Source organism: Rhinatrema bivittatum, chromosome 1, assembly GCF_901001135.1.
Source record: "Rhinatrema bivittatum chromosome 1, aRhiBiv1.1, whole genome shotgun sequence".
Lineage (NCBI taxonomy): Eukaryota > Metazoa > Chordata > Amphibia > Gymnophiona > Rhinatrematidae > Rhinatrema > Rhinatrema bivittatum.
Genome location: NC_042615.1, coordinates 695,855,626 through 695,877,934, shown reverse-complemented (window position 1 = coordinate 695,877,934; position 22,309 = coordinate 695,855,626). Strand labels below are relative to the sequence as shown.

At 43.2% G+C, this 22,309-nt stretch overlaps 1 protein-coding gene across 1 annotated transcript in view; it reads left to right on the top strand.

Moving 5' to 3' along the window:
* AP3B1 (adaptor related protein complex 3 subunit beta 1) overlaps positions 1-22,309 on the top strand; it is a 1,093,919-nt gene that overhangs the window by 395,913 nt on the left and 675,697 nt on the right. The window contains 1 exon segment of the mRNA XM_029575420.1: positions 14,799-14,931. Within this exon segment, the coding sequence (XP_029431280.1) occupies positions 14,799-14,931 (133 nt within the window).

The window sequence follows — 22,309 nt, the reverse complement described above, 5'->3', positions numbered from 1 at the left end:
CCAAAATAAATAAATTATTTGATGTTATAGTAATTTATTTTGTGAATGCTACTATGGACTATTAGTACTCATTTAATACACACAAATGGTGAAGCTTTAGGAGACCAGAAACTTTTGTTGATCTACATAGTCTAAATCTAGGTTTTAAACTGATTTACTCCATATAGCTAGTCAAAGGGATGACATTTGTTTCTCCAATTCATAAGTATGTGTAAAATTACTGTGCCTAGGTTTGAGGAATCTTTTGACTAAATAATATATTTGTAGGTGTCTTCTACTCTATGTATATGTACTTCAGATATATAAGCTATTATGCTTTCAAAAGTACAGTTGAATGCAGGTCAAATCTTAAGCATAGATATCTTCCATATCAAACAGAAGGTGAGCACCATATCTAACCTATTTTCTGAAAGAAAATACTGATGAGTATCTTTTCTCTGTGATCATATTTTCTGTTCTGCTGTCTTGCATGGTTGTTACTGCAGAGTACATTCAGTATGGATCTTATTGACAGTGGATGATGAGAGAACTACTTACAAAATAGTACTAACATGGGCAGCTTGCACTTCCGTGTCTGTCCCCCCCGCCTCCCCCGTCCGTTTTACCGGACACCCAACATATTACACAAACTCCGTTTTGGTGAAAACAAGGCTGCAGCATTTATTAATTTCATTAACACAAATTAACATATTATAATTTCCGGCACCCGAGCCGTCAGTGTTCACCGATCCTGTAATCCGGGCTTCCAAATAGGCGTCTGCCGTGTTAAGCCAGTCCGCCACCATCTTTCGGCCCCCCGCCGTGCCATAGCCAGGGGGCCATTCCTCCGGGCTGCCCACGCCCAACACACGCCCCTTTCTTTCCTGAGGACTTCCGGTCCGCCCCGACCTTGTCCTCGAAGTCCCTCTCCACCTTCCGGCTCGGGTACCCCCGCCACCAGCTGCGACTAATGTCAAACATATACCACATTTTATAACCTCCACCTTGCCCCTACTGCTCCCTATGCTTCCCGACCCTCCCCTTTGTCCCCTTCCTTCCTGCTAGTCTGGGTGGGTGGGTGGGGAAGGTTGCGAGCGCTGTCCCGGTAAAAAGACCGGGCTCAGCGCTCGCTGCCGCTTAAAGGGGGCCTCAGCCTCGCGATATTCGCGAGGCTGATGTCACCAGCGTGATGACGCGGCGGCCTCGCCGTGCCGTGCGCGTCATCACGCTCCTCCCCCGTCCCCGGCCGGCCGATGCGGCGGCCTTGCTGCGCCGTGCTCGCGCCCCTCCACCCGTCCCGTGGCGCCCCCGCGCCGCCGCGCGGCCTCCCGGTCCCTGCAGGTAAGCGCCGTCAGGGAGGGGGGTGGAAGGAAGACAAGCGGAGGGGGGGGCCCTCCCCTCGGCAAGCGCCATGTTAAAGGGGGGGCCCTCCCCGCATGCCGCGACTCGGCCCCGACTATTCTCAAAAGGAGAAGATTTACGTTCTTAATATTTTTGGGCAAGACAGAATTTTCATTGAGAGATCTTAGAGTTGCTCTGTTTCAAGCAGGTCTGAATGAGCCATAACACTGGGTGATGTCATCTGATAATACTGAACAGATGGATCTCTTTAGCTCAGTAAAGTTTTATTACTGAGTAAAAGTGGGAGTTCCCGTGCATGCACTTACCTCATCAGCCCTCAGTCTTTTATTGTCCAAGCTTCTGCATGGATATGTACCCTCTCTCTCTCTCTTTTGTCTTTTTTCAACTTTCTAAAGTTTTTGCTTCAACTAACTTGTTCTGAAAACTGCCTTGCTGCCTTAGCAGCCTCTCAACAGCACTTATCAATGCTATACCAAATAGGAAAAGGGAAAAACCTGAATATCTCAAGATGTCTAGCTCCAAAAAGGCCACCGCCAGTTGCTTCGAGGCTTTTGTAAATGCAATGTGTTTTTCTTCTAGGACAAGCAGGATGGTAGTCCTCACATAAGGGTGACATCATCTGATTGAGCCCAGCATAGAAAACTTATATCATATTTTCTAGAAATTTTGACTGGCACACGGAACATACCCTGCATGCCACCATCCATGTGTCCACATGGGGTCCCTTTTCAGTCTCTTCTTTTCCGCGGAGCTGTCACTCGTGGTTGTGGAGCTTGTGCTCTTTTTTGGGAAATTTTTTTTTTCCTATGCTGGATCCCTCTCCATTCTTCCCGGCTTTAGTTAACTGGTGGAGCGGTAAGTTTCGCCTTCTGTGCAGTCAGTTTTCAGTAGTGGTGACCTTTAGTGTTCACTGGTCATTGACCGCTCACCGGCTATTTCTTCATCATAGTGTCTGGTTTTTGTTGGTGCCCCTAGTGCCCTTGGACTATGTCCCTCACGGATCCGCACGCGGTGTGCATCCTTTGCCTGGGGGCATTACACGACGTTCGAGATGTCGTTTATGCAACCAGATGACCCCCAGACCATGAAATAGCTGGGGGTTCTTGGTTTGGACGCTTTGTCAGAGCCGATGAAGAATCCCCTTTTGGTTTCCTTGCATAAAGCCTCTTGTTTTTGTCCTGTGGATGCTATTCAGGAATTGATTGATCTGGAATGGGATGCCCCAGAGGTAAATTTTACAGGGAGTCTGACATTGGAAGGCGTGTACCCCCTAGATCCAGCTGCGAGAGAGCGTTTGCGTTTTCCTGAAGTAGATCCTCTGGTATGTGCCATTTCTAAGCAGGCGATTATCCCTGTAGAGGGATGAGTGGCCTTGGAAGGATGTTCATGATGGAAGGATTGAGGCTATTCTTAAGCGAGCATTTGAAGTGGTGGTGAATAGTTTACAGATTGCCTCCTGTTGTGTACCCAAGTGGTGACATCTTTTCTGCTTCTCTCTTAGGAGCTTAATGAGTCTGGAGGGAATTCTAGAGCGGTTATGGAATCTGCTGCTGCCTTTTTAGGAGATGCAGGCTGTAATTTGGTCCGGACCTAGGCCAGAGGAGAGGCTTCAGTGATAGCAGCCAGGAGTCAACTCTGCTTGTGAAATTGGTCAGCTGATGCAGCTTCCAAAGCCAGTCTTACCCAAGCTGTCCTTTAAAGGCTTGCTCTTGTTTAGGAACGAGTTGAAGAAACTGGCCAGTAAGTGGGATGAATTTCTGTTACCTCGGTTGCTGGAAGATAAGAAACAGTTACAGCACCCTTTTGGTATGAGTGGTCATTTCCGGAGTTCCAGGCGGTTTTCTCCCTCAGAAGGATGACCTTTCAGCAAACTTGGCCATTTGAAAGGTCTCAGTCCTTTCGTCCTTGACAGCCCAAGAGAGAAGCAGGCTCGGGGGGTGGACCTTCCTGAGCTGCCCAATGAAGGTTTGCCAACCCACCATCCAGAACAGAAAATAGGGGGACATCTCTCTTTTATTGTAGGTGGGTTGAGATCATGACAGACCAGTGGGTCCTGGAAGTGATATGCGAAGGGTATGCACTGGAATTATTTAGTAGTATTCCTCAGGACATGTTCTTGGTGTCCCCTTGCCACTCCGTGCAGAAGAAGTAGGCAGTGGAGTTCACGCTTCAAAGGCTATTCAGACTGAGGGCTGTGGTTCTGGTGCCCATATCTAAAGAAAGTATGGGGCGATATTCCATTTATTTTGTTCCCAATAAGGAGGGCTTCTTTTGTCCCATCCTGGATCCGAAGCGGGTCAAATATCACTTGAAGGTGACTCATTTTTGAATGGAAGCCTTATGATCTATGATAATGGCAGTGCAGACTGGGGAATTACTGATCTCCTTGGATTTATCAGAGGCTTACCTTCATATTCCCATCCGATTGGAACACCAATGCTTTCTACGCTTTGCGGTGTTCAGTGCCATTAACGGTTTTGGGCGCTATGTTTTATTCTAGCCAGTGCTCCCAGAATATTTTCCAAGATTATGATGGTAGTAATGGGGGGCCTTGCGTAAAGAAGGAATTCTGATGCACCCGTATTTGAAAGACTGGCTGATTTGAGCCAAGTCTCAGGAAGAGAGTCGCCTGGTGACATACAAAGTGATCTCCTTATTGCAGGAGCTCGGTTGGGTGGTAAAGCTGACCAAGAGCAATCTTCAACCATCCCAGTTGGAGTATCTTTGGGTCCGGTTCAACATGGGACAGGAGTTTTCCTACCGAAGTTCAGATCCAGAGATTGATGTGTCGAGTGCATCAGTTGATGAACAGCATACACCCGATGGTGTGGTCTTACCTACCGGTACTCTGGCAGTTACCCTGGAAGTGGTGCCGTGGGCAAGGACACATATGTGTCCTCTTCAACGATCTCTATCTTTTTGGAACCCATAGTCTCAGGATTATGCAGTTTGGCTCCACTTGCCAATGGAAATCTGCTCCTGCTTCCATTGGTGGTTGTGGAGGATCATCTGAGAAAGGGAGTTCCCTTGTCTTCTCCAGTCTGGTTGGTACTCCCAACAGATGTGAGTCTCCATGGTTGGGGGCTTGCTGTCAGGAGTTAACGTCCCAGGGGTGCTGGAATGCCGAAGAAACCTGCTGGAACATCAATTGCTTGGAGGCCCGGGTGGTACGGCTGACATACTTGCAGTTCAGCAACAGGCTACAGAATCAATCGATTCTTATGATGTCTGACAACACGATAATGGTGGTCTATATCAATCGCCAGGGAGGAACCAAGAGTCAGCAAGTGTGGCAGGAAATAGACCAGCTGATGGAATGGGTGGAAGGCCATCTGCAGATGGTCTCGGCCTCTCACTTTGCAGGAAAAGACAATGTAAGAGTGGACTTTCACAGCAGGGAGAGTCTGGACCCAGGAGAGTGGGTGTTGCCAGCTGATGTGTTTTAGCTGATTGTGGATTACTGGGGGATTCTTTTCCTAGACCTGCTGGCATCTTCTTGAAATGTGAAGGTTCCTTGATTCTGTAGTTGCAAGAAAAATCCTTTTTCCCTGGGAATAGACGCACTTGTGCAGGTCTGGCCGAAAGCAGATTGCTTTATGTCTTTCCTCCATGGACATTACTGGGCAAGATAATTTGAAGATCAAAGGCCACAGGGGACTAGTACTCATGGCATTGGACTGGCCCAGGTGTCTGTGGTATGTGGATTTGCGACGACTGCTGATGGAGGCCCCACTTCGTCTTCCAGTGCACATGAATCTGCTACAGCAGGGACCGGTTCTTCATGAGGATCTGACTCTATTCTGTCTTAGTTTGGCCCTTGAAGAGGACTCTACTGTTTAAGCGTGGTTATTCCTCTGCGATGATTGCCACTTTACTCTGCGCTCATGAGTTCTCCACTTCCTTGGCTTAAGTGCGGGCTTGGAGAGTTTTTAGGCCGGGTGTGAGGAGTGGGGTGTTCTTCCTCGTTCAGTTATAATCTCTGTTTCTGGATTTTTTGCAGGATGGATTGAATAAAGGCTTGACCCTTAATTCCTTGAGGGTGCAGGTTGTGACTGTTGCCTGTTTCAGAGGCCTGGTGATTGGTGTTTATTTCATCCTGATGTGGCCTGTTTTTTTTGAAGGGAGTAAAGCATCTTAGGCCTCCATTGTGGAGTCTTAATTTGGTGCTGGACGTTTTGGCGGGTCCTACGTTCCGACCACTACTTAGCCTTTCCTTACAGTTATTGACCTTGAAGACTTTCTTCCTGGTGGCTATATGTTCTGCATGTCTTGGGCTTTCATTTGAATCACTCCATGTCCTTGCTGTCCCTGAATAAGATCAGGGATGCTTAGGAGTTTAGCCTTTTGCGTTCCTTGAATGTTAAGTTTCTTGACGTGCGGTATCTGGAGGTCTCTGAGTCTTTTCAAAAGATGGATTGCCTGTCTGTTCTCAGTGGCAGGAGTAAGTAGCATGTTCTGGCTTCGTGAGCTACTGTAGCTCCTTGGATTAAGGAGGTTGTCATGGCTGCATATGAGGATATTGGAACGCCGTTGCCTAATCAGTTTGGGGCCCATTCCACTAGGGCTCAGGCAGCGTCATGGATGGAGGTAGTCTGTTGTCTGTCATCGATATCTGCTGAGCTGCGATGTGGTCCTTCTTACACACTTTTTCCAGGTTTTATCATCTGGATGTGCAGGCCTGGTAGGATGCAGCCTTTGCACATGCTGTGTTGACTGGATCGCGGGCAGCCTCCCACTCTGTTGGGGAGTCGCTTTGATAGATCCCACAGGTCCTGAGTACATCTGTCTACACGCTAGGAAATGGAGAAATTACTTACTTGATAATTTTGTTTACTTTAGTGTAGATAGATGGACTCAGCTTCCTGCCCTCGGCTGCTGCATGTGTGTCGTCAATCCTCCTGTGATGCTCTAGGTCTCAAGAAATTACTGGTAAGCGTTCATTCAGTCTCCAGCTTGGGGTTCCTTGAATATTACGTGAGTTCAGTGTTTATTGTTGGTTGAGTATAGTTCTGATTACCTGTTTTTAATCATGTTTTTTAATCAAATTTTTGCTAGTCTGTCCACAGTTGCTTTTGAAGGGAATACTGACAGGCTGAGGTCACTGCAGGGCTATGTATACTGTGACGTCAGCTTGCTCCGTCTCCATCTGCTGGCAGGAGAGCATAAACTACTGGTCCTGAGTCCATCTGTCTACAGTAAGGAAAATTAAATTATCAGGTAAGTAATTTCTCCAATCTGGCCTTCTTTCCTCCTGTAGCAAGGAAATTGGACCTTAAGTACAGATTTTAACAATTTCCTAACAGGCCGATACAGTAAAAATCACGGGAGAGTGGGCGATTCAGGAAAAATAAATATTCAAATTAGGACCTGCGGTAAAAAGAGGTGCTAGGGACACTAGCGCGTCCCTAGCGCCTCTTTTTTGACAGGAGCGGTGGCTGTCAGCGAGTTTGACAGCCGACGCTCAATTTTGCCGGCGTCGGTTCTCAAACCCGCTGACAGCCACGGGTTCGGAAACCGGACGCAAGCAAATTTGAGCGTCCAGTTTTCAAGCCATGGGCCGATTTTTTTTTTTTTTTTTTTTTTTTAATTTTTCTTTTTTTTTTTAAATTATTTTTAACTTTTGGGACCTCCGACTTAATATTGCCATGATATGAAGTCGGAGGGTGCACAGAAAAGCAGTTTTTACTGCTTTTCTGTGCACTTTCCCGGTGCCGGCAGAAATTAACGCCTACCTTTGGGTAGGCGCTAATTTCTGAAAGTAAAATGTGCGGAGCATACTGTACTGTATCGGCCTGTATGTTTGGGGTGGTTCAACTCCGCACCAATCTGTGGTTGTTGAATTGGCATTTAGTTTAGAATTTTCTTTTTTGCCTTTCTTGACAAATAGCGCTTTACAAATCGCTAAAGTTTCCAATTTGTTTCCAACACCTCTCCCCCTGCCCCATTCAGCTGGTAAAGATCCTAGGCTGTTGGATAACTTGGGGAAGAAACTCTACTAGAGCTTGATGTTCAGTGTCTGCATTGCAACCCATAAACTGTACAGGGTACACAACAACGATAAGCAAGTCTCTGGTAGAGAGTCTCAGCAGGGAGCAGGAAGACTATTGGTAGGTACTTCTGGATACAAAAGGATGCGACTACCATCTCCAGTCAGTGTATGAATCATTCAGTACTGCAGCAAAATATTATGTGGCAGCAATTGGAGCACTCCAGATGGCTTCATTGTGAGCCAGCACTTTGTATGAGAGTGTTCATGACAAGTTAGCCAATGTCCTGTATTCAGGTAACTTTCTCTTTGGAGATAAGGTCAGAGAAACTCTTGCCCTGATTAAGGAGCAGTGTGTGGCAAGTCAGTCCTTATCAGTAGGAGCTAAGGAGCCTACTTCCTTTAGATGTACTTACTTTGCTTAGAAGCGTTTCTTTTTCCAGAGATGCCCCTCCTTCCAATTCTAGCAGTGTCGTACCCCTATCTGAACTTCTGCAACAGAAGCTCCTAGCACGTGGACATCTATATGAGATGTCAACCTAAGGTGCCACAACAGGCCCAGCTTTAAGACTGGACTGAGCTTTTGATGAGACTTGACTCTCAGACTGACCATTTCAATTGGAGGAGGGATCTACCTGTTCAAAGAGTTGCAGAAGATCATGAAAGGCTTATTGAATGCTTAAAATTGTGGAGTCTGGTTATTTCACTTTTGACTTCCTGTGCTGCATCAATGTTTAGCCTTCAGTCCAGATCCATCTCACTTTTCTCAACTCAATCTCAAGGTGGATTTGCTTTTCAGCCAGTGGGTAACAGAACTTGTTGCTCCCAAAGTCCTTGGGAAGGGGTTCTACTCCTGCTATTGCCTTATCTCTAAGAAGTCAAGGGCACTGAGACTTATCCTGGATTTACAAAGACTGGACAAGAGCCTGTTAAAAGTTCAAAATGAAGTCACTCTACACCATCCTGCCTTTCATGCATATGGGAGTCTGGATGTGCTTTTTGTATCTGAAAGATACATATGCACATGTACTAGTTATTGTCTTAAATTCCCTGTGTGTTTTTAAGAGAAATACAGGGCTTTACCTACCAGACTTTCTGGATGTGATGGTATTTCAATTGAGTCTGGATTAGTTTGTGAGCATACTTATCTTTCAAATCTAAGAAGCATGTCCAGTCTCCTGTTTGTACAAAGGGCAGGATGGTGAAGAGTGAGTTCATTTTGATCTTCTAATAGGCTTTTATTCAGTTTTCATAAATCCAGTATAAGTTTCAGTGCCCTTGACTTCTTGAAGATAAGGCAACAGCAGGAATAGAACCCCTTGCCATGGTCTTTGGGAGCGACAGGTGCTGTCCCCACTGCTGTTGCTGAAATGTCTTTAAAAAAAAAAAAAAAAAAAAAAGTTATTCAGCTTAATAATTGTGCTGCAGTTCATTGATTGCAAATTACAACTGACTGAAAGCCCCCTTTGTACACTTAGGTATTCGAGATCAGCCATAAGTTGATCTAGGTACATAAAATAGTTAATGATTAAATGCCTGCTTGAATAAATGGGCTTTTAAATGCTTTCTAAAATGGATTAATGAAGATTAATTCTTAAGTTCTTTTGGAAGGACATTTCACAGGAGGAACCAGCAACACTAAACTGACATTCACGTGACTCAGCTAGCTGGATCACTTTCGGGGAGAGAATATCTAGAAGATTCTGAAAAGAGCGGAGAGTCCTAGGACGACTGATTTTTAATACAGTATTGAAATCTGGACGTTCAAGTCTATTAATGGCTTTAAATATCAAGGTTAATACTTTAACTCAATTCTCCACTTGATAGACAAAAAATGCAGATTAATTAACAAAGGAGTGATATGTTCTCTGATTGGAGCTCTTCTAATGAGAAAGGCAGCTCTGCTCTGAATCAGCTGCAATGCAGTAGGGTAGAGTATGGTAGACCCAGCTATAAAGAATTACAATAATCCATAGGTGAAATTATAAGTGCTTGGATTACAGTTCTCAAGTTAGCCATGTAGAGAAAAGGCTTCAAATTTTGCAAAAGATGAAGCTTTGGGAGAATTTTGTACTACTTGTTTGATATGTGGACATAAACGTAATGAGCCTATAAGTAATGGCGGTTCAACTTCATTGCCAGGTGATTTGTATCATCCCTTATCTGGATGACTAACTGGTGAAAGGACTTACCAAAAGGGGATGTTGGACTCCCTGTAGAAGATGATCCAATTCGTTTAGTCGCTAGGGTTCGTAATTAACTTTGACAGTTCAAACCTTGCTCCTACCCAGAGAATTAAGTTCATTGGAGCATGGGTAGATTCATTGGAGGAAAAAACATTCCTTTTGTCAGATTTGGTGATTTTGTCTTTGAAGACTATTCAGGACGGACTTCAGCAGTATCAAGTCCTGGCCTAATCAATCCTGGTGATCCATAGACCTATGGTGGCAGAGGTGTATGTGGTCACCAAGACACACCTCAGTATGAGAGTTCTCCAGTGAGGCTTCCATGCCCTGTCAGGCTAATTTTAAAATGAGTGAATGCACCCATACAAGCACATGTTGGTGTGCGGATGGAGATATGCTGGAACTTTAAATCATGCATGCACTTGCGCATGTATAATTTTAAATATACCTACCATACATAACTTTGCTCCTAATTATAAGAGGTTACTCAAGCAAACCTACTTCATGTATCTTCCATAGGACTTAAGCGGCTTTTAATGTATGGATTTAAGTGGATTTTAAAACATGCTCATGCGAGGGACTTTCCCAATTTTTTCAGTTAGTCCGGTTTGCTCAGGCAATCTCGAGGACATCCAGACCCCTCTAGTTCTTCATCCTGCATGCTCTCCATTTGACTTGGACCCTCACCCTGTCATGAAACACTAAAATGCGAGATCTGTGGAATGGCTTCTCTTCAGGAGCAACAGTTGAGTTATGCGGCTAACAAGCTGCCACGCACTGCAGCCTCCAGTTTTAAATACGGAGATAACGTGCACCACAGTTAGCCCTGGGACACCTATTCCCCGCCCCTTTTCCACTTCCTTAATTTTTGCTTGTGTATGCACATACACACATGTAAATTATGGTTTTTAAAATCTGTGTCACTCATGCATGGCCCACATACTTGCATATAAGGGCATTTTTGGACCCTCTGCTAGGAAGCTCTGAGAATTTGGTAATGGGTTCGCAGTCAGAGCTTTTTTCCAAGCATCTTACATTCCCGAAATCACCAAATGCTAGCATATCACCTTAGCAGAGTTTTGCCACCATAAGCAGTCCATGGACCCCAGAGTGTGACAGACAGGCTATTCAATCTTTGGAGCCACCTGTCAATCAACCTGTCCATGTCCTAGGACAACCAGAAAGTTGACAGATTTTTCTTCATTCTTATAAGTTCAAATCTGTTTTAGATGCTTTTCTACTCAAGTGGGATGTAGGTCTGCTGTATGTTTTTCCTCCGATTCCAGTGGGGGTAAGGATGGTGCAGAAGTTATTCAAAGACTGGGAGCATCTTTCCCTCATTGCTCCAGCTTGAGCAGGCAAGTGTGATTCTCTTACCTTGCCGGTTGTCAATCCGTTGTGATTTGCAAAGCTCAGTGATAAGAATATAAGAACATGCCCAACAGTGGCCAATCCAGGCCATAAGAACCTGGCAAGTACCCAAAAACTAAGTCTATTCCATGTTACCATTGCTAGTAATAGCGCTGGTTATTATCTAAGTCAACTTAATAGCAGGTAATGGACTTCACCAACAACTTATCCAATCCTTTTTTAAACACAGCTATACTAACTGCACTAACCTCATCCTCTGGCAACAAATTCCAGAGTTTAATTGTGCGTTGAGTGAAAAAGAACTTTCTCCGATTAGTTTTAAATGTGCCACATGCTAACTTCATAGAGTGCCCCCTAGTCTTTCTATTATCCAAAAGAGTAAATAACAGATTCACATCTACCCATTCTAGACCTCTCATGATTTTAAACACCTCTATCATATTCCCCCTCAGCCGTCTCTTCTCCAAGCAGAAAAGTCCTAACCTCTTTAGTCTTTCCTCATAGGGGAGCTGTTCCATTCCCTTTATCATTTTGGTTGCCCTTCTCTGTACCTTCTCCATCGCAATTATATCTTTTTTGAGATGCGGCGACCAGAATTGTACACAGTATTCAAGGTGCGGTCTCACCATGGAGCGATACAGAGGCATTATGACATGTTCCGTTTTATTCACCATTCCCTTTCTAATAATTCCCAACATTCTGTTTGCTTTTTTGACTGCCGCAGCACACTGAACAGACTATTTCAATGTGTTATCCACTATGACACCTAGATCTCTTTCTTGGGTGGTAGCACGTAATATGGAACGTAACATTGTGTAACTATAGCATGGGTTATTTTTCCCTATATGCATCACCTTGCACTTGTCCACATTAAATTTCATCTGCCATTTTGATGCCCAATTTTACAGCCTCACAAGGTCCTCCTGAAATTTATCACAATCTGCTTGTGATTTAACTACTCTGAACAATTTTGTATCATCTGCAAATTTGATTACCTCACTCGCTGTATTTCTTTCCAGATCATTTATAAATATATTGAAAAGTAAGGGTCCCAATACAGATCCCTGAGGCACTCCACTGCCCATACACTTCCACTGAGAAAATTGTCCATTTAATCCTACTCTCTGTTTCTTGTCTTTTAGCCAGTTTGTAATCCAAGAAAGGACATCACCACCTATCCCATGACTTTTTATTTTTCCTAGAAGCCTCTCATGAGGAACTTTGTCAAATGCCTTCTGAAAATCCAAGTACACTACATCTCAGGTTCACCTTTATCCACATGTTTATTAACTCCTTCAAAAAAGTGAAGCAGATTTGTGAGGCAAGACTTGCCTTGGGTAAAGCCATGCTGACTTTGTTCCATTAAACCATGTCTTTCTATATGTTCTGTGATTTTGATGTTTAGAATACTTTCCACTATTTTTCCTGGCACTGAAGTCAGGCTAACCGGTCTGTACTTTCCCGGATCACCCCTGGATCCCTTTTTAAATAGGGGGGTTACATTAGCTATCCTCCAGTCTTCAGGTACAATGGATGATTTTAATGACAGTTTACAAATATTTACTAATAGGTCTGAAATTTCATTTTTTAGTTCCTTCAGAACTCTGCATGTAATACAAGCAGAGATCTTTGCATTCAGTTATTTTATTTTTCCTGAGTTATGTTTTCCTTCTGTTTCTCTCTTTTTTGTTCATTTATAGTAAACACTGATAAATTCCCAGGAAAAATAAAATAAAAACTGACTACGAAATTCTCTAATCACAAGGCATTAAAAATTCCAGGTCTAATTCTACAGACTGAAGAAAACTTGTGCTAACTTCTGTGAGGTGCTGATGCTAGTATGAAAAGTCAAGATGAACATAGTTCTCAGCTATTTCTGCAAATAACTGCAGCTCCTGTGTGTGGCATATATTGCAAGGCCACATTCTTGTTTTCCCAAAACAGGAGACAAATCTCTTTTCAAAGCCAAAACCACATCCTGGGTGGAAACCTTTGTGACTGTACAGAGTCTATATAACATGACCCATAATTAATTAGGATATCATCACCCTAGACTATTAAACATGCTGCCGAAAAGGTATAAGACATAAAACAAGACAGAGAAACTTTGGAGGAGCCACCATCATTATCAGGTACAGATTAATTACTAATCCTCATGTGACGGGGTCTATATGCCGGCCCGGGGAGGATGGTTAAAACCCCAGGAATCTGGAAACCCCAGGAACTAAAAGCCCCAGGGAAGGAATCCAGGAGACAAATAATTAAGGAGTCACATTGGTTCCTTCCCCCAGTAGTAGAGACAAGAGACACAGGTGTGGGAGAAAGAGGGTGGAGACCCAGGAACCAATCCCTGGCCACTAGGGGAGGAGCTTCCTCCCTATAAAATCGAGCCTCAGCCAGAGCAGTCCGTCTCCTTCTGGGGACGGAAAAGGTTGGATCCCGGGCTGTGATTACCTGTGTTTGGAAGGACTCTGTTTCCAGGAAACTGCACACGCAGGGGAGACTGAAAGGAGGGAAGGACTGCAACCTTGGTGCCAGAAGAGGTGAGCCTGGGAATCCAGAGACCTCCATTTGTTTTGAATTGTTTTTGCTGATGAACTATTTCTAAAACTGCCAAGTGGGTGGAGTTATCTCTGGGAAAAGTTGTAGAGGCTCAGAGATATGAGGGAGGTGGCAGAGAAGCCAGCAGGGCCGGACTTAAATTCCTTGTTGGCTTGTTTTGGGACATTCTTTTTTGTTTTGCCGGGACTTGTTTGATACAGAGAAGAGGACTATAATATAAAGGCTGAGACTCAGGTGGGAAGCCAAGCTCAGTGGTAGCTGGCTGGAGCTGGTAATTCACCTGGAGAGCTTCAGTTTCCCAGCCAGCTGGAGGCTGTGGGTTCGAGTCCCGCTAGGGGAACCTCCTGGGAACCGGAGGAGGAATTTACAATTGACGGGTGACACCTCACCACCCATCTGATCTATGAAAAGCAGTTACCTATCTGCCATTAATTTCTAATGTACTGTTAGCAAGAATAATATGAAGCAGAGCCTTGCTTTCTGTTTACATATCTTTTCTAAAGATCCATAGTGAATATAGGCTATGTTTCTGTAAAATCATATGCTGTAAGAGTCATTGCTACCTCAGTAGCTCACCTTAGAGAAGTGTCCATTGAAAACATCTGCAAAGATGCAACTTGGCCATCAGGTCGCATCCCATTACTATCTGGACAGTCTCTCCTGAAATGACATATACGGGCAAGAGTTTTTAGCAGCTTGTTTACCCAGTAGTCCATGGGAGGGGTCTGGGTTGTTTTTTCAGTAAGTGTTCTGCTTTCAGCCCTCAGCTTCGGACTTCCTACATTTCATGGCTAATTCAGCCCTGCTTGTCAGTGGAGAAAATATTTACTTACTAATAAGCAGGGTTCTTCTGAGACAGCAGGATGAATTAGCCATGCTTACTACTCCCACTTACTTGGAGCATCAACTTTCTAGCTAAAGCTAAGCTCTACAATCTACTGAGGGGCTCACGATGGGACATGCACGGGAACTCATGTGAATTCTCAGTAGTAAAACTTTATTGAGCTAGAGAGATGATATTGTTCGCTGTTGGATGACCTCACTCATGTGTCAATACTAATTCATCTTGCTGTGTATGGAGAACATACAGTAAGCAAACTTGCTTTTCTGACAAATAACTTTTTTTTATTTACAGCATCCAACGTGCCATTAGTTGTTTCTCTAACTCTCATCCATTCCTACTCCTCTGATATTGTTGTTCTCCTGAAAATATAAGCTGGAAAAATAGATATATACATTTTTTTTAAATAGTATGCTGATGCATCTCCTAATTAAAAGTGTTCTTTACTTAAAATAATTATGGGTTCAGATTATGGGAACTGTATCAACTAATAGAAATTTGTTTTCTGTAGACCTATGTGAAAAGCCAAGACAAACAATTTGCTGCAGCTACCATCCAAGCTATAGGCCGATGTGCAACCAACATCTCAGAAGTGACTGACACATGCCTTAATGGTCTAGTATGTTTGCTGTCCAACCGGGATGGTAAGCTCACTGTTTCATTTTGTTTTCCTTTGATTGATAGATTGAATGTTCTTGTTAGCTTCAGTGGGTTGAAGTATATTTAAAAAAGAAAGCAAAAAAAAAAAAGGGTGAATTGTGATTTCTGTTTTAAATCAATATACGTGGCAATGTAGTAACAATTGAATCTAGACAAGTAGTGCCATTTTCTAGTGTGTGTTTTAAGTGATCAGTCATCTTGAAATACAGCAGGTGTTTTTAAATTTAGTATTCTCTTCTTATATCTGTATTTCCTTTAAATAATACAGAATTGTCAGATTTCATAACTAGATTTTCTTTATTTCACTGGCAAAATGAAATTTGAATGGTTGGCTGTTGGTATATAAAAGTTGCATTTCCTTAGTCCAGAAAACCATATGTATCTGGATTCACATAGATGACGATAAAGGGTAACACTATAATTTCTTACTGGTTGAAGCTTTCTATTAAAAAAAAAAAAGATTTGAAGCAAAAATTGAATGATGTCACAAAGAGATTCTCCTATCTATACCTGTACCCACTAGACATGCACCATTTCTTTTTGATTCTATGACCTATGTGTTGAGATTCTGGGGGAAAATGCAGATACTTGGGAAAAAATTGTATACATTTTCGACTGCTTTTTTTCCAGGAATTTATTAGAATTTTAGGCAGAATTTATAACTTGACAAACAGCAATATTCCTTCAAATACCCATCACAAGATGACCCACAAATATCCAAGTAAGCATTATATCATCTCCCTCTACAGTATCTGCTCCAGGATTTGCTCTGGGCCATCAAGATGAGACCAATACCTCATCTTGAAAAGAAGAGACCCAGTTACATGGAACTGTTAATGAAAGCACCACAGAAGCACAAGGACCATGGAGCAATTCCAGCCACTGAAGACTCGTAGCTGCCTATGAAAGCTTCCTTCTTAACTGCTGAAGCCTGTGGGTAGGTTCAGAGAGCGAGACAGATTTTGTTCTCTCAGCTGATGCTAAGTATCGAGCTCTGAGAGCTTGATAGTAGAGCTTAAGAAAAATGGTGATAAGGGCTAATTGATGCTGATGTACTTTCTATTTTGATCTCTTTTGCATCATTCTCTCAACATCCAACTTTGAGATCTTGAGACACCCCTGAAGAAAGTTAGCTCTCTTGCTGAGTCCCATCTACCATCGGATTAGCAATCTTTGAGGAGAAACTCAAGAGGCAAGTGGCAGAGGCAGTAGCTCAGCAAATAGTGTGGAGAAGCAAGAATAGACTATTACAACTCCATGTGACATGCTGAGTGATCAGATTACTGCAGCCTCTCAAGCCAAGCAACTTTGGCTCTTCATTGAGATTTGAAAATTGAGGTTCAATATCACTACTGAGTATTGATAGGGAAGTCTCCCCAAGAACTACTAACTCTGATGTTCTGAGAGTCATCTATCGACATGAAAGGTGGATATCTGTAGGATTGGTCTACCCTCACCAGTTCTTTCTAAATTACTGTCGGGGTAGGAGTGGGACAGGGATTTAAACCATTGTCAGTCCCAGAGTTCAGAACCGGAGTTCTACCCTTCAGACCAGCCAGGAATCTGAAACAAGCAGAAGCAGCAGAAAAGACTGTCAGCCCTTAAAGCTACACTCTAAAGCCTCATGGTTCAGATGGTACTCAATCAAAAGTTGTTGCTGAAAAGGAGGAGGTTTGCAGCAAACCAAAGGCTAACCAATCCATTTGCTATCAAACTGCCTGCATGCTGAAGCCTTATTGTCAAGTTTCTCAGTTCCAGGAATCTAATTCTAGTTTGCTAATAGTTCCTGTTCCAACTTTGTCACCTATTTTCTAAATCTAGGCAAGGGGGTCCCTAAACTTGGTTCTCGAGGGCTGCAACCTAGTCAGTTTTTAAGGATTGCCACAATAAATATACATGAGATCTATCTGCATACACGCTTTCACTGTATGCAAATAGAACTCATGCATATTCATTTTAGAAATCCTGAAAAACCTGACTTTGTTATGGCCCTCTAGGATCAAGTCTGGGGGATCCATGCGTTAGTTCCAGGCCTGCAGTTTGTATATTCTCAGTCATCATTCCACCCTTAGGATTTACTTGCTTTCTGATGCTCATTTCAGGTCTGCAGCTCTAATAAACTTCCAGGCTTTTGACTTGCCTGCTGTCTCCAGTTTCATGGCTGCAGCCTGGTCTGCATCTAGTTCCATTCTAGCCCCTGCTACCTGTAAGTTCAAGGTTCTTGTCTCTGCCTACCCTAGTGGACCTGCTGACTCCAGGTTGGGCTAGGCACAGTGGGGAAACATCCAGATCACCCACACCCAGGGCTTGGACCTGCTCTGAGCACATTAAGTAACTTCAGGGTAGTAACCTGATGGCTATGGTAAGGTTAGCTCTGAATGAATAAGCTCTGAATGAATAAGCTCGGGAGTAGCTTGCTTGTTGTGGCGGTTACTACCCCAAACCAATTAAGCCTGATATTTCATTTTCAATGTATATCCAGCATAAATCTCTGCTTCAACGGCAGGGGGAGGATGAAGAAAAGAGGATTTACATTCAGACAACAACCAACAAGGTCTGAATTGCACAGTCTGGGTAAACAAATAAGCATGGGAGTAGCTTGCTTGTTGCGGCAGTTACCACCCCGACCAATTTAAGCCTGTTACTTCACTTGAAAAGCATATCCAGCGCAGCTCACTGCTTCAACGGCAGGGGGAATGAAGAAAAGATGATTTATATTCAGACAACAGCAAAGGACTGAATTGAACAGTCTGGGTAAACAAATAAGCGAGGGAATAGCTTGCTTATTGCGGCGGTTACTACCCCTAACAAATTAAGCCTGATATTTCACTTTGAAGGCATACCCAGCGCAGCTCACTGCTTCAACGGCAGGGGGAATGAAGAAATAGGATTTACATCCAGCCAACATCTAACAAGGCAATGATCTGAGCAGCATGAGTATACAAACATCGGGGTAACGTCCTTGATACGACGGTTATTACCCTCAAACATTAAGCCTTATACTTCACTTTGATACAACTCCAACACTGCTCTCTGCATCAATGGTGGGGGTGAAAGGAAATTAGAATAAAAAAGCTACCAATAAGGGCCCTGAACTCAGTGTTCGTAGTAACAGATAAGTATGAGAAAATAAGTTTGAAAGCTTTTTGGACAGACTGGATGGGCCTATTGGTCTTTTTCTGTCATCATTTCTATGTTTCTGTGTTTCTATGGAAGTTCCATAACTAGTAAGAGCAGTTTTGTTCTGAAGTGGAATTTTCATCTGTTCTCCCTCAGTCCCTTTCCCTCCATAGGCTGAGTAGGTGTCCACCAAAAAATGTCCTCCTCTTATGTTTCAGGCTATGGCAAAGCTTACTTCATTTGCAGGTTAAATGAATATTTCACATCAATCTGTAGTTGTTGGATTTGTGCTGAAATGTGCTTTAAAGTCCAAGAAGCATCCTCCACTTTTCCAGAATGTGTATCTGATGTTGGATCATTTTGGTACGAGGCATTATTTAAATGGTTTCCTCCAGTCCAGCATAGCATGGTTCTGCACTTGCACATCATTCTGGAAAGGACACTGGAATTCATTGATCGCTTCTTACAAGAAGATCAGGTGAAGGCTGTTCAATGTTGGATTAAGAAAGAGAGTGTAAGAAACATCTCAGTTAGCAGATAATGCTTTTGAGTGGCATTGCGATCCTTTTTAATAGCCTGTATAAAGATGTGTAGGAAAAGCTGGCTGATGTACCTTGTACTGGAGAGAATCTCTTCAGCAATGAAATCAAGTCTATAGAGGTCTTCAAAGAAGAGCATGAATTGTTTCAGACTCTCTTCTGTACCATCTCCAAGCTTAACCTCTGCACCCAGGAACTACCATAGTCAGGAACCTAGGATGAAATATTTCTGCTGAAAGTACTTTCAGGGTCCAGTTCCTTCTAGATATCAACAGGGCTTCAAGCCTTGCCAACATGGATGGAGAAGCTTATGCTCCATTTAGCTACTCATTCAAAAGCAGGGGTGTATTTTTGACTATATCTTGAGTCCATAATCAACATGTCAGTTTGTTCCAGAAAAACCTGCTAAAAGAGGCTAAAAGGTAGATTTTACAAAAATATACGCTATTTCATAGCCTATATGCATACGTCTGGAGCTGTATACACATACATATGCGTGCCACTTTGCTACTGCTTTTCGTTAGGTGCTGGAGTCTGGTGAACATCAGAGAGAGAGAGTGAGTTACCTCTGTGTTTAACACCCCCTTAACTCCAACCTACCTCCTGAAAACTCACCCCGAATCAAAGTGCCCCCTTACTAGGCCGAGTCCTATAAAGAATCTCTCTCGCACGCTCTCTCTCCCCGCCTGCTCAGGCCACTTATGCGTGTAAATGGCTGTTTTTGCAAGCACAAGACTTTAAAAATCTACTTTTAACGTTTTATGCAAGCCATTGGTACATAGTAACCTCCAACAACTGGGTCATTTGGTTAATATGGAAGGGCTATATGTTGCATCTTTCAGAAATTTCCTCCACATCGCTCTCCAATAAAAAACTTTAACTCTTGCTTCACATCAGAAGGTACTTAATTTGAAAGTATCTGCCCTTTGGAAAGCCAAATGCCGAGTGATTGGAGAAGAGTGGTGGTGGTCCCGCTTCACAAGAGTGGGAGCAGAGAGGAGGCTGGTAACTACAGGCCGGTTAACCTCACCTCGGTGGTGGGAAAAGTGATGGAGTCGCTGCTGAAAGAAAGAATGAATAGAGAACTATCTACAGTTGGGAGAATTGCTGGACCAGAGGCAGCATGGATTCACCAGGGCAAGATCCTGTCAGACAAATCTGATTGACTTTTTTGACTGGATGACTAGGGAATTGGATCAAGGAAGAGCGCTCAATGTTATCTGCTTGGATTTTAGCAAGGCTTTTGATACGTCCCGCACAGGAAGCTGGTGAATAAAATGAGAAGCTTAGGAGTGAGTGCCAAGGTGGTGGTGGCCTGGATTGCAAACTGGTTGATGGACAGATGACAATGTGTGATGATAAATGGAACTTACTCTAAAGAGAGAGCGGTGTTAAGCAGAGTGCCGCAAGGATCAGTGTTGGGACCGGTCCTGTTCAATATCTATGCGAGCGACATAGTGGACGAGATAGAAAGTAAGGTTTGTCTGTTTGCAGATGACACTAAGATCTGCAACAGAGTGGACATGCCGGAAGGAGCAGAGAGAAATGAAACGGGATTTAAGGACGCTGGAAGAGTGGTCGAAGATATGGCAGCTGAGATTCAATGCCAAGAAGTGCAGAGTCATGCATATGGGGTGTGGAAATCCGAAAGAACTGTATTCGATGGGGGCTGAATGGCTGATGTGCACGGAGCAGGAGAGAGGCCTTGGGGTGATAGTGTCTAACGATCTGAAGTCGGCGAAACAATGTAACAAGGCGATAGCTAAAGCCAGAAGAATGCTGGGCTGCATAGAGAGAGGAATATCGAGTAAGAAAAGGGAAGTGATTATCCCCTTGTACAGGTCCTTGGTGAGACTTCACCTGGAGTACTGTGCTCAGTTTTGGAGACTGTATCTCCGAAGGGACAGAGACAGGATGGAGGAGGTCCAGAGAAGGGCGACCAAAAAGGTGAATGGTCTTCATCGAATGACTTATGAGGAGAGATTGAAGAATCTAAATATGTACACCCTGGAGGAAAGGAGGAGCAGAGGTGATATGATACAGACTTTCAGATACTTGAAAGGTTTTAATGATCCAAAGATAACGACAAACCTTTTCCGTTGGAAAAAAATCAGCAGAACCAGGGGTCACGATTTAAAACTCCAGGGAGGAAGACTCAGAACCAATGTCAGGAAGTATTTCTTTGTGGAGAGGGTGGTGGATGCCTGAAATGCCCTTCCGGAGGAAGTGGTGAAGATCAGAACTGTGAAGGACTTCAAAGGGGCGTGGGATAAACACTGTGGATCCATAAAGTCTAGAGGATGTGAATGAGGAGTGATGGCTACTACCTGGAGATAATACCCTTATTCAATAAACATACACATGGTTAATGTGACTCCAACATTGCCCTAAGCTTCAACGGCAAGAGGAAATGTGGAAAAAAGGATTTGCATTTACAAAAAAGCGGGGAGTAGCTTGCTTTTTATGGCGGTTACTACCTCAAACCAAATAAGCCTGATACTTCACTTTCAATGCATATCCAGCAAGCTCTCTGCTTCATCGATAGGGGAGAAAGACTGATACTTCACTTTCAATGCATATCCAGCATAGCTCTCTGCTTCAACGGCTGGGGGGAATGAAGAAAAGTGAATCTATATACAGACAACAACCAACAAGGAGATTATAGGCCTGGACGATGTTAGAGATGTTGGGCTTTATGGTTTCATTTGTCCATGAAATTCCCATGGAAGAAACAACAAAAGTGTCTTGCCAGCAACTTCCTAGTTTCCAGTTCACTGACATTTGTGCCCTTCCTTTAGACATTTTTCAAATACAATCTACTGGGTTTGGGCTAGTGCCCTCCTGGAGCACTTTTGTAGAAAAAAGTTTTGCTGGGTTAGTTCATAGATGGTATTAGGGCTTCAGCCAATGACCCTGCTGCAGTGCTAGTCACCACTGAAGCTTCACATTCTCTAGGGTAAACAAAATAATTTATTGGGGTCATAGTCACAGGTTCAGAAATAAATGTGTGTGTGTGTGTGTGTTTTGCACCTTGTCATAGAAAGTGACAATAATTCAAACAGAGCAAAGAAAGTTCAGCCAAGCCAATGCTGATAAGAGAATTTTGACATGAGAAGCATCAACCAGCCTAATAATGTATTGCAGTTTTTATATAAGAAACAGAAAAAGCTTTGTGTCATATGAAATTGTCAAATAGATATATGAAAGACTCATACGTTCATTTGTTTGGAAGAGTATCTCGCTCAGTTTATATATAATTACCCTTGGGACCTTAAGAGGGCACTATATATTAGAGAAAGTTACAGTTGTGCTCATATGTTTATATACCCCTGGCAGAATTTGTAAGATGTGTAGCATTTTAAGAATCAGGGAGTGTAGTGCTAATAACAGCATATCAGGATCCCAGAAGCATACAAAGGATCAAATTTCAATTGTTGAAGAAAGCTAAGGTTTATCTTTATAGAATATCCATAATTTATTGACTTCCTAGATATGTTCCTGGGATCCTGACAAGTTATTAGTGCTACACTCCCTGATTCGTACATCTTCCGTATATACCACTCATCTATTCCACTTTTTGGGTATGCTAGTAGCATTTTAAGAAAACATGAATGGTCAGACAAAACGCGTCTTATTTTTAATGCATTTCATGTTAAACTAATATGCATCACAGAATAGCACAAACATTAAATAAACTATAGCA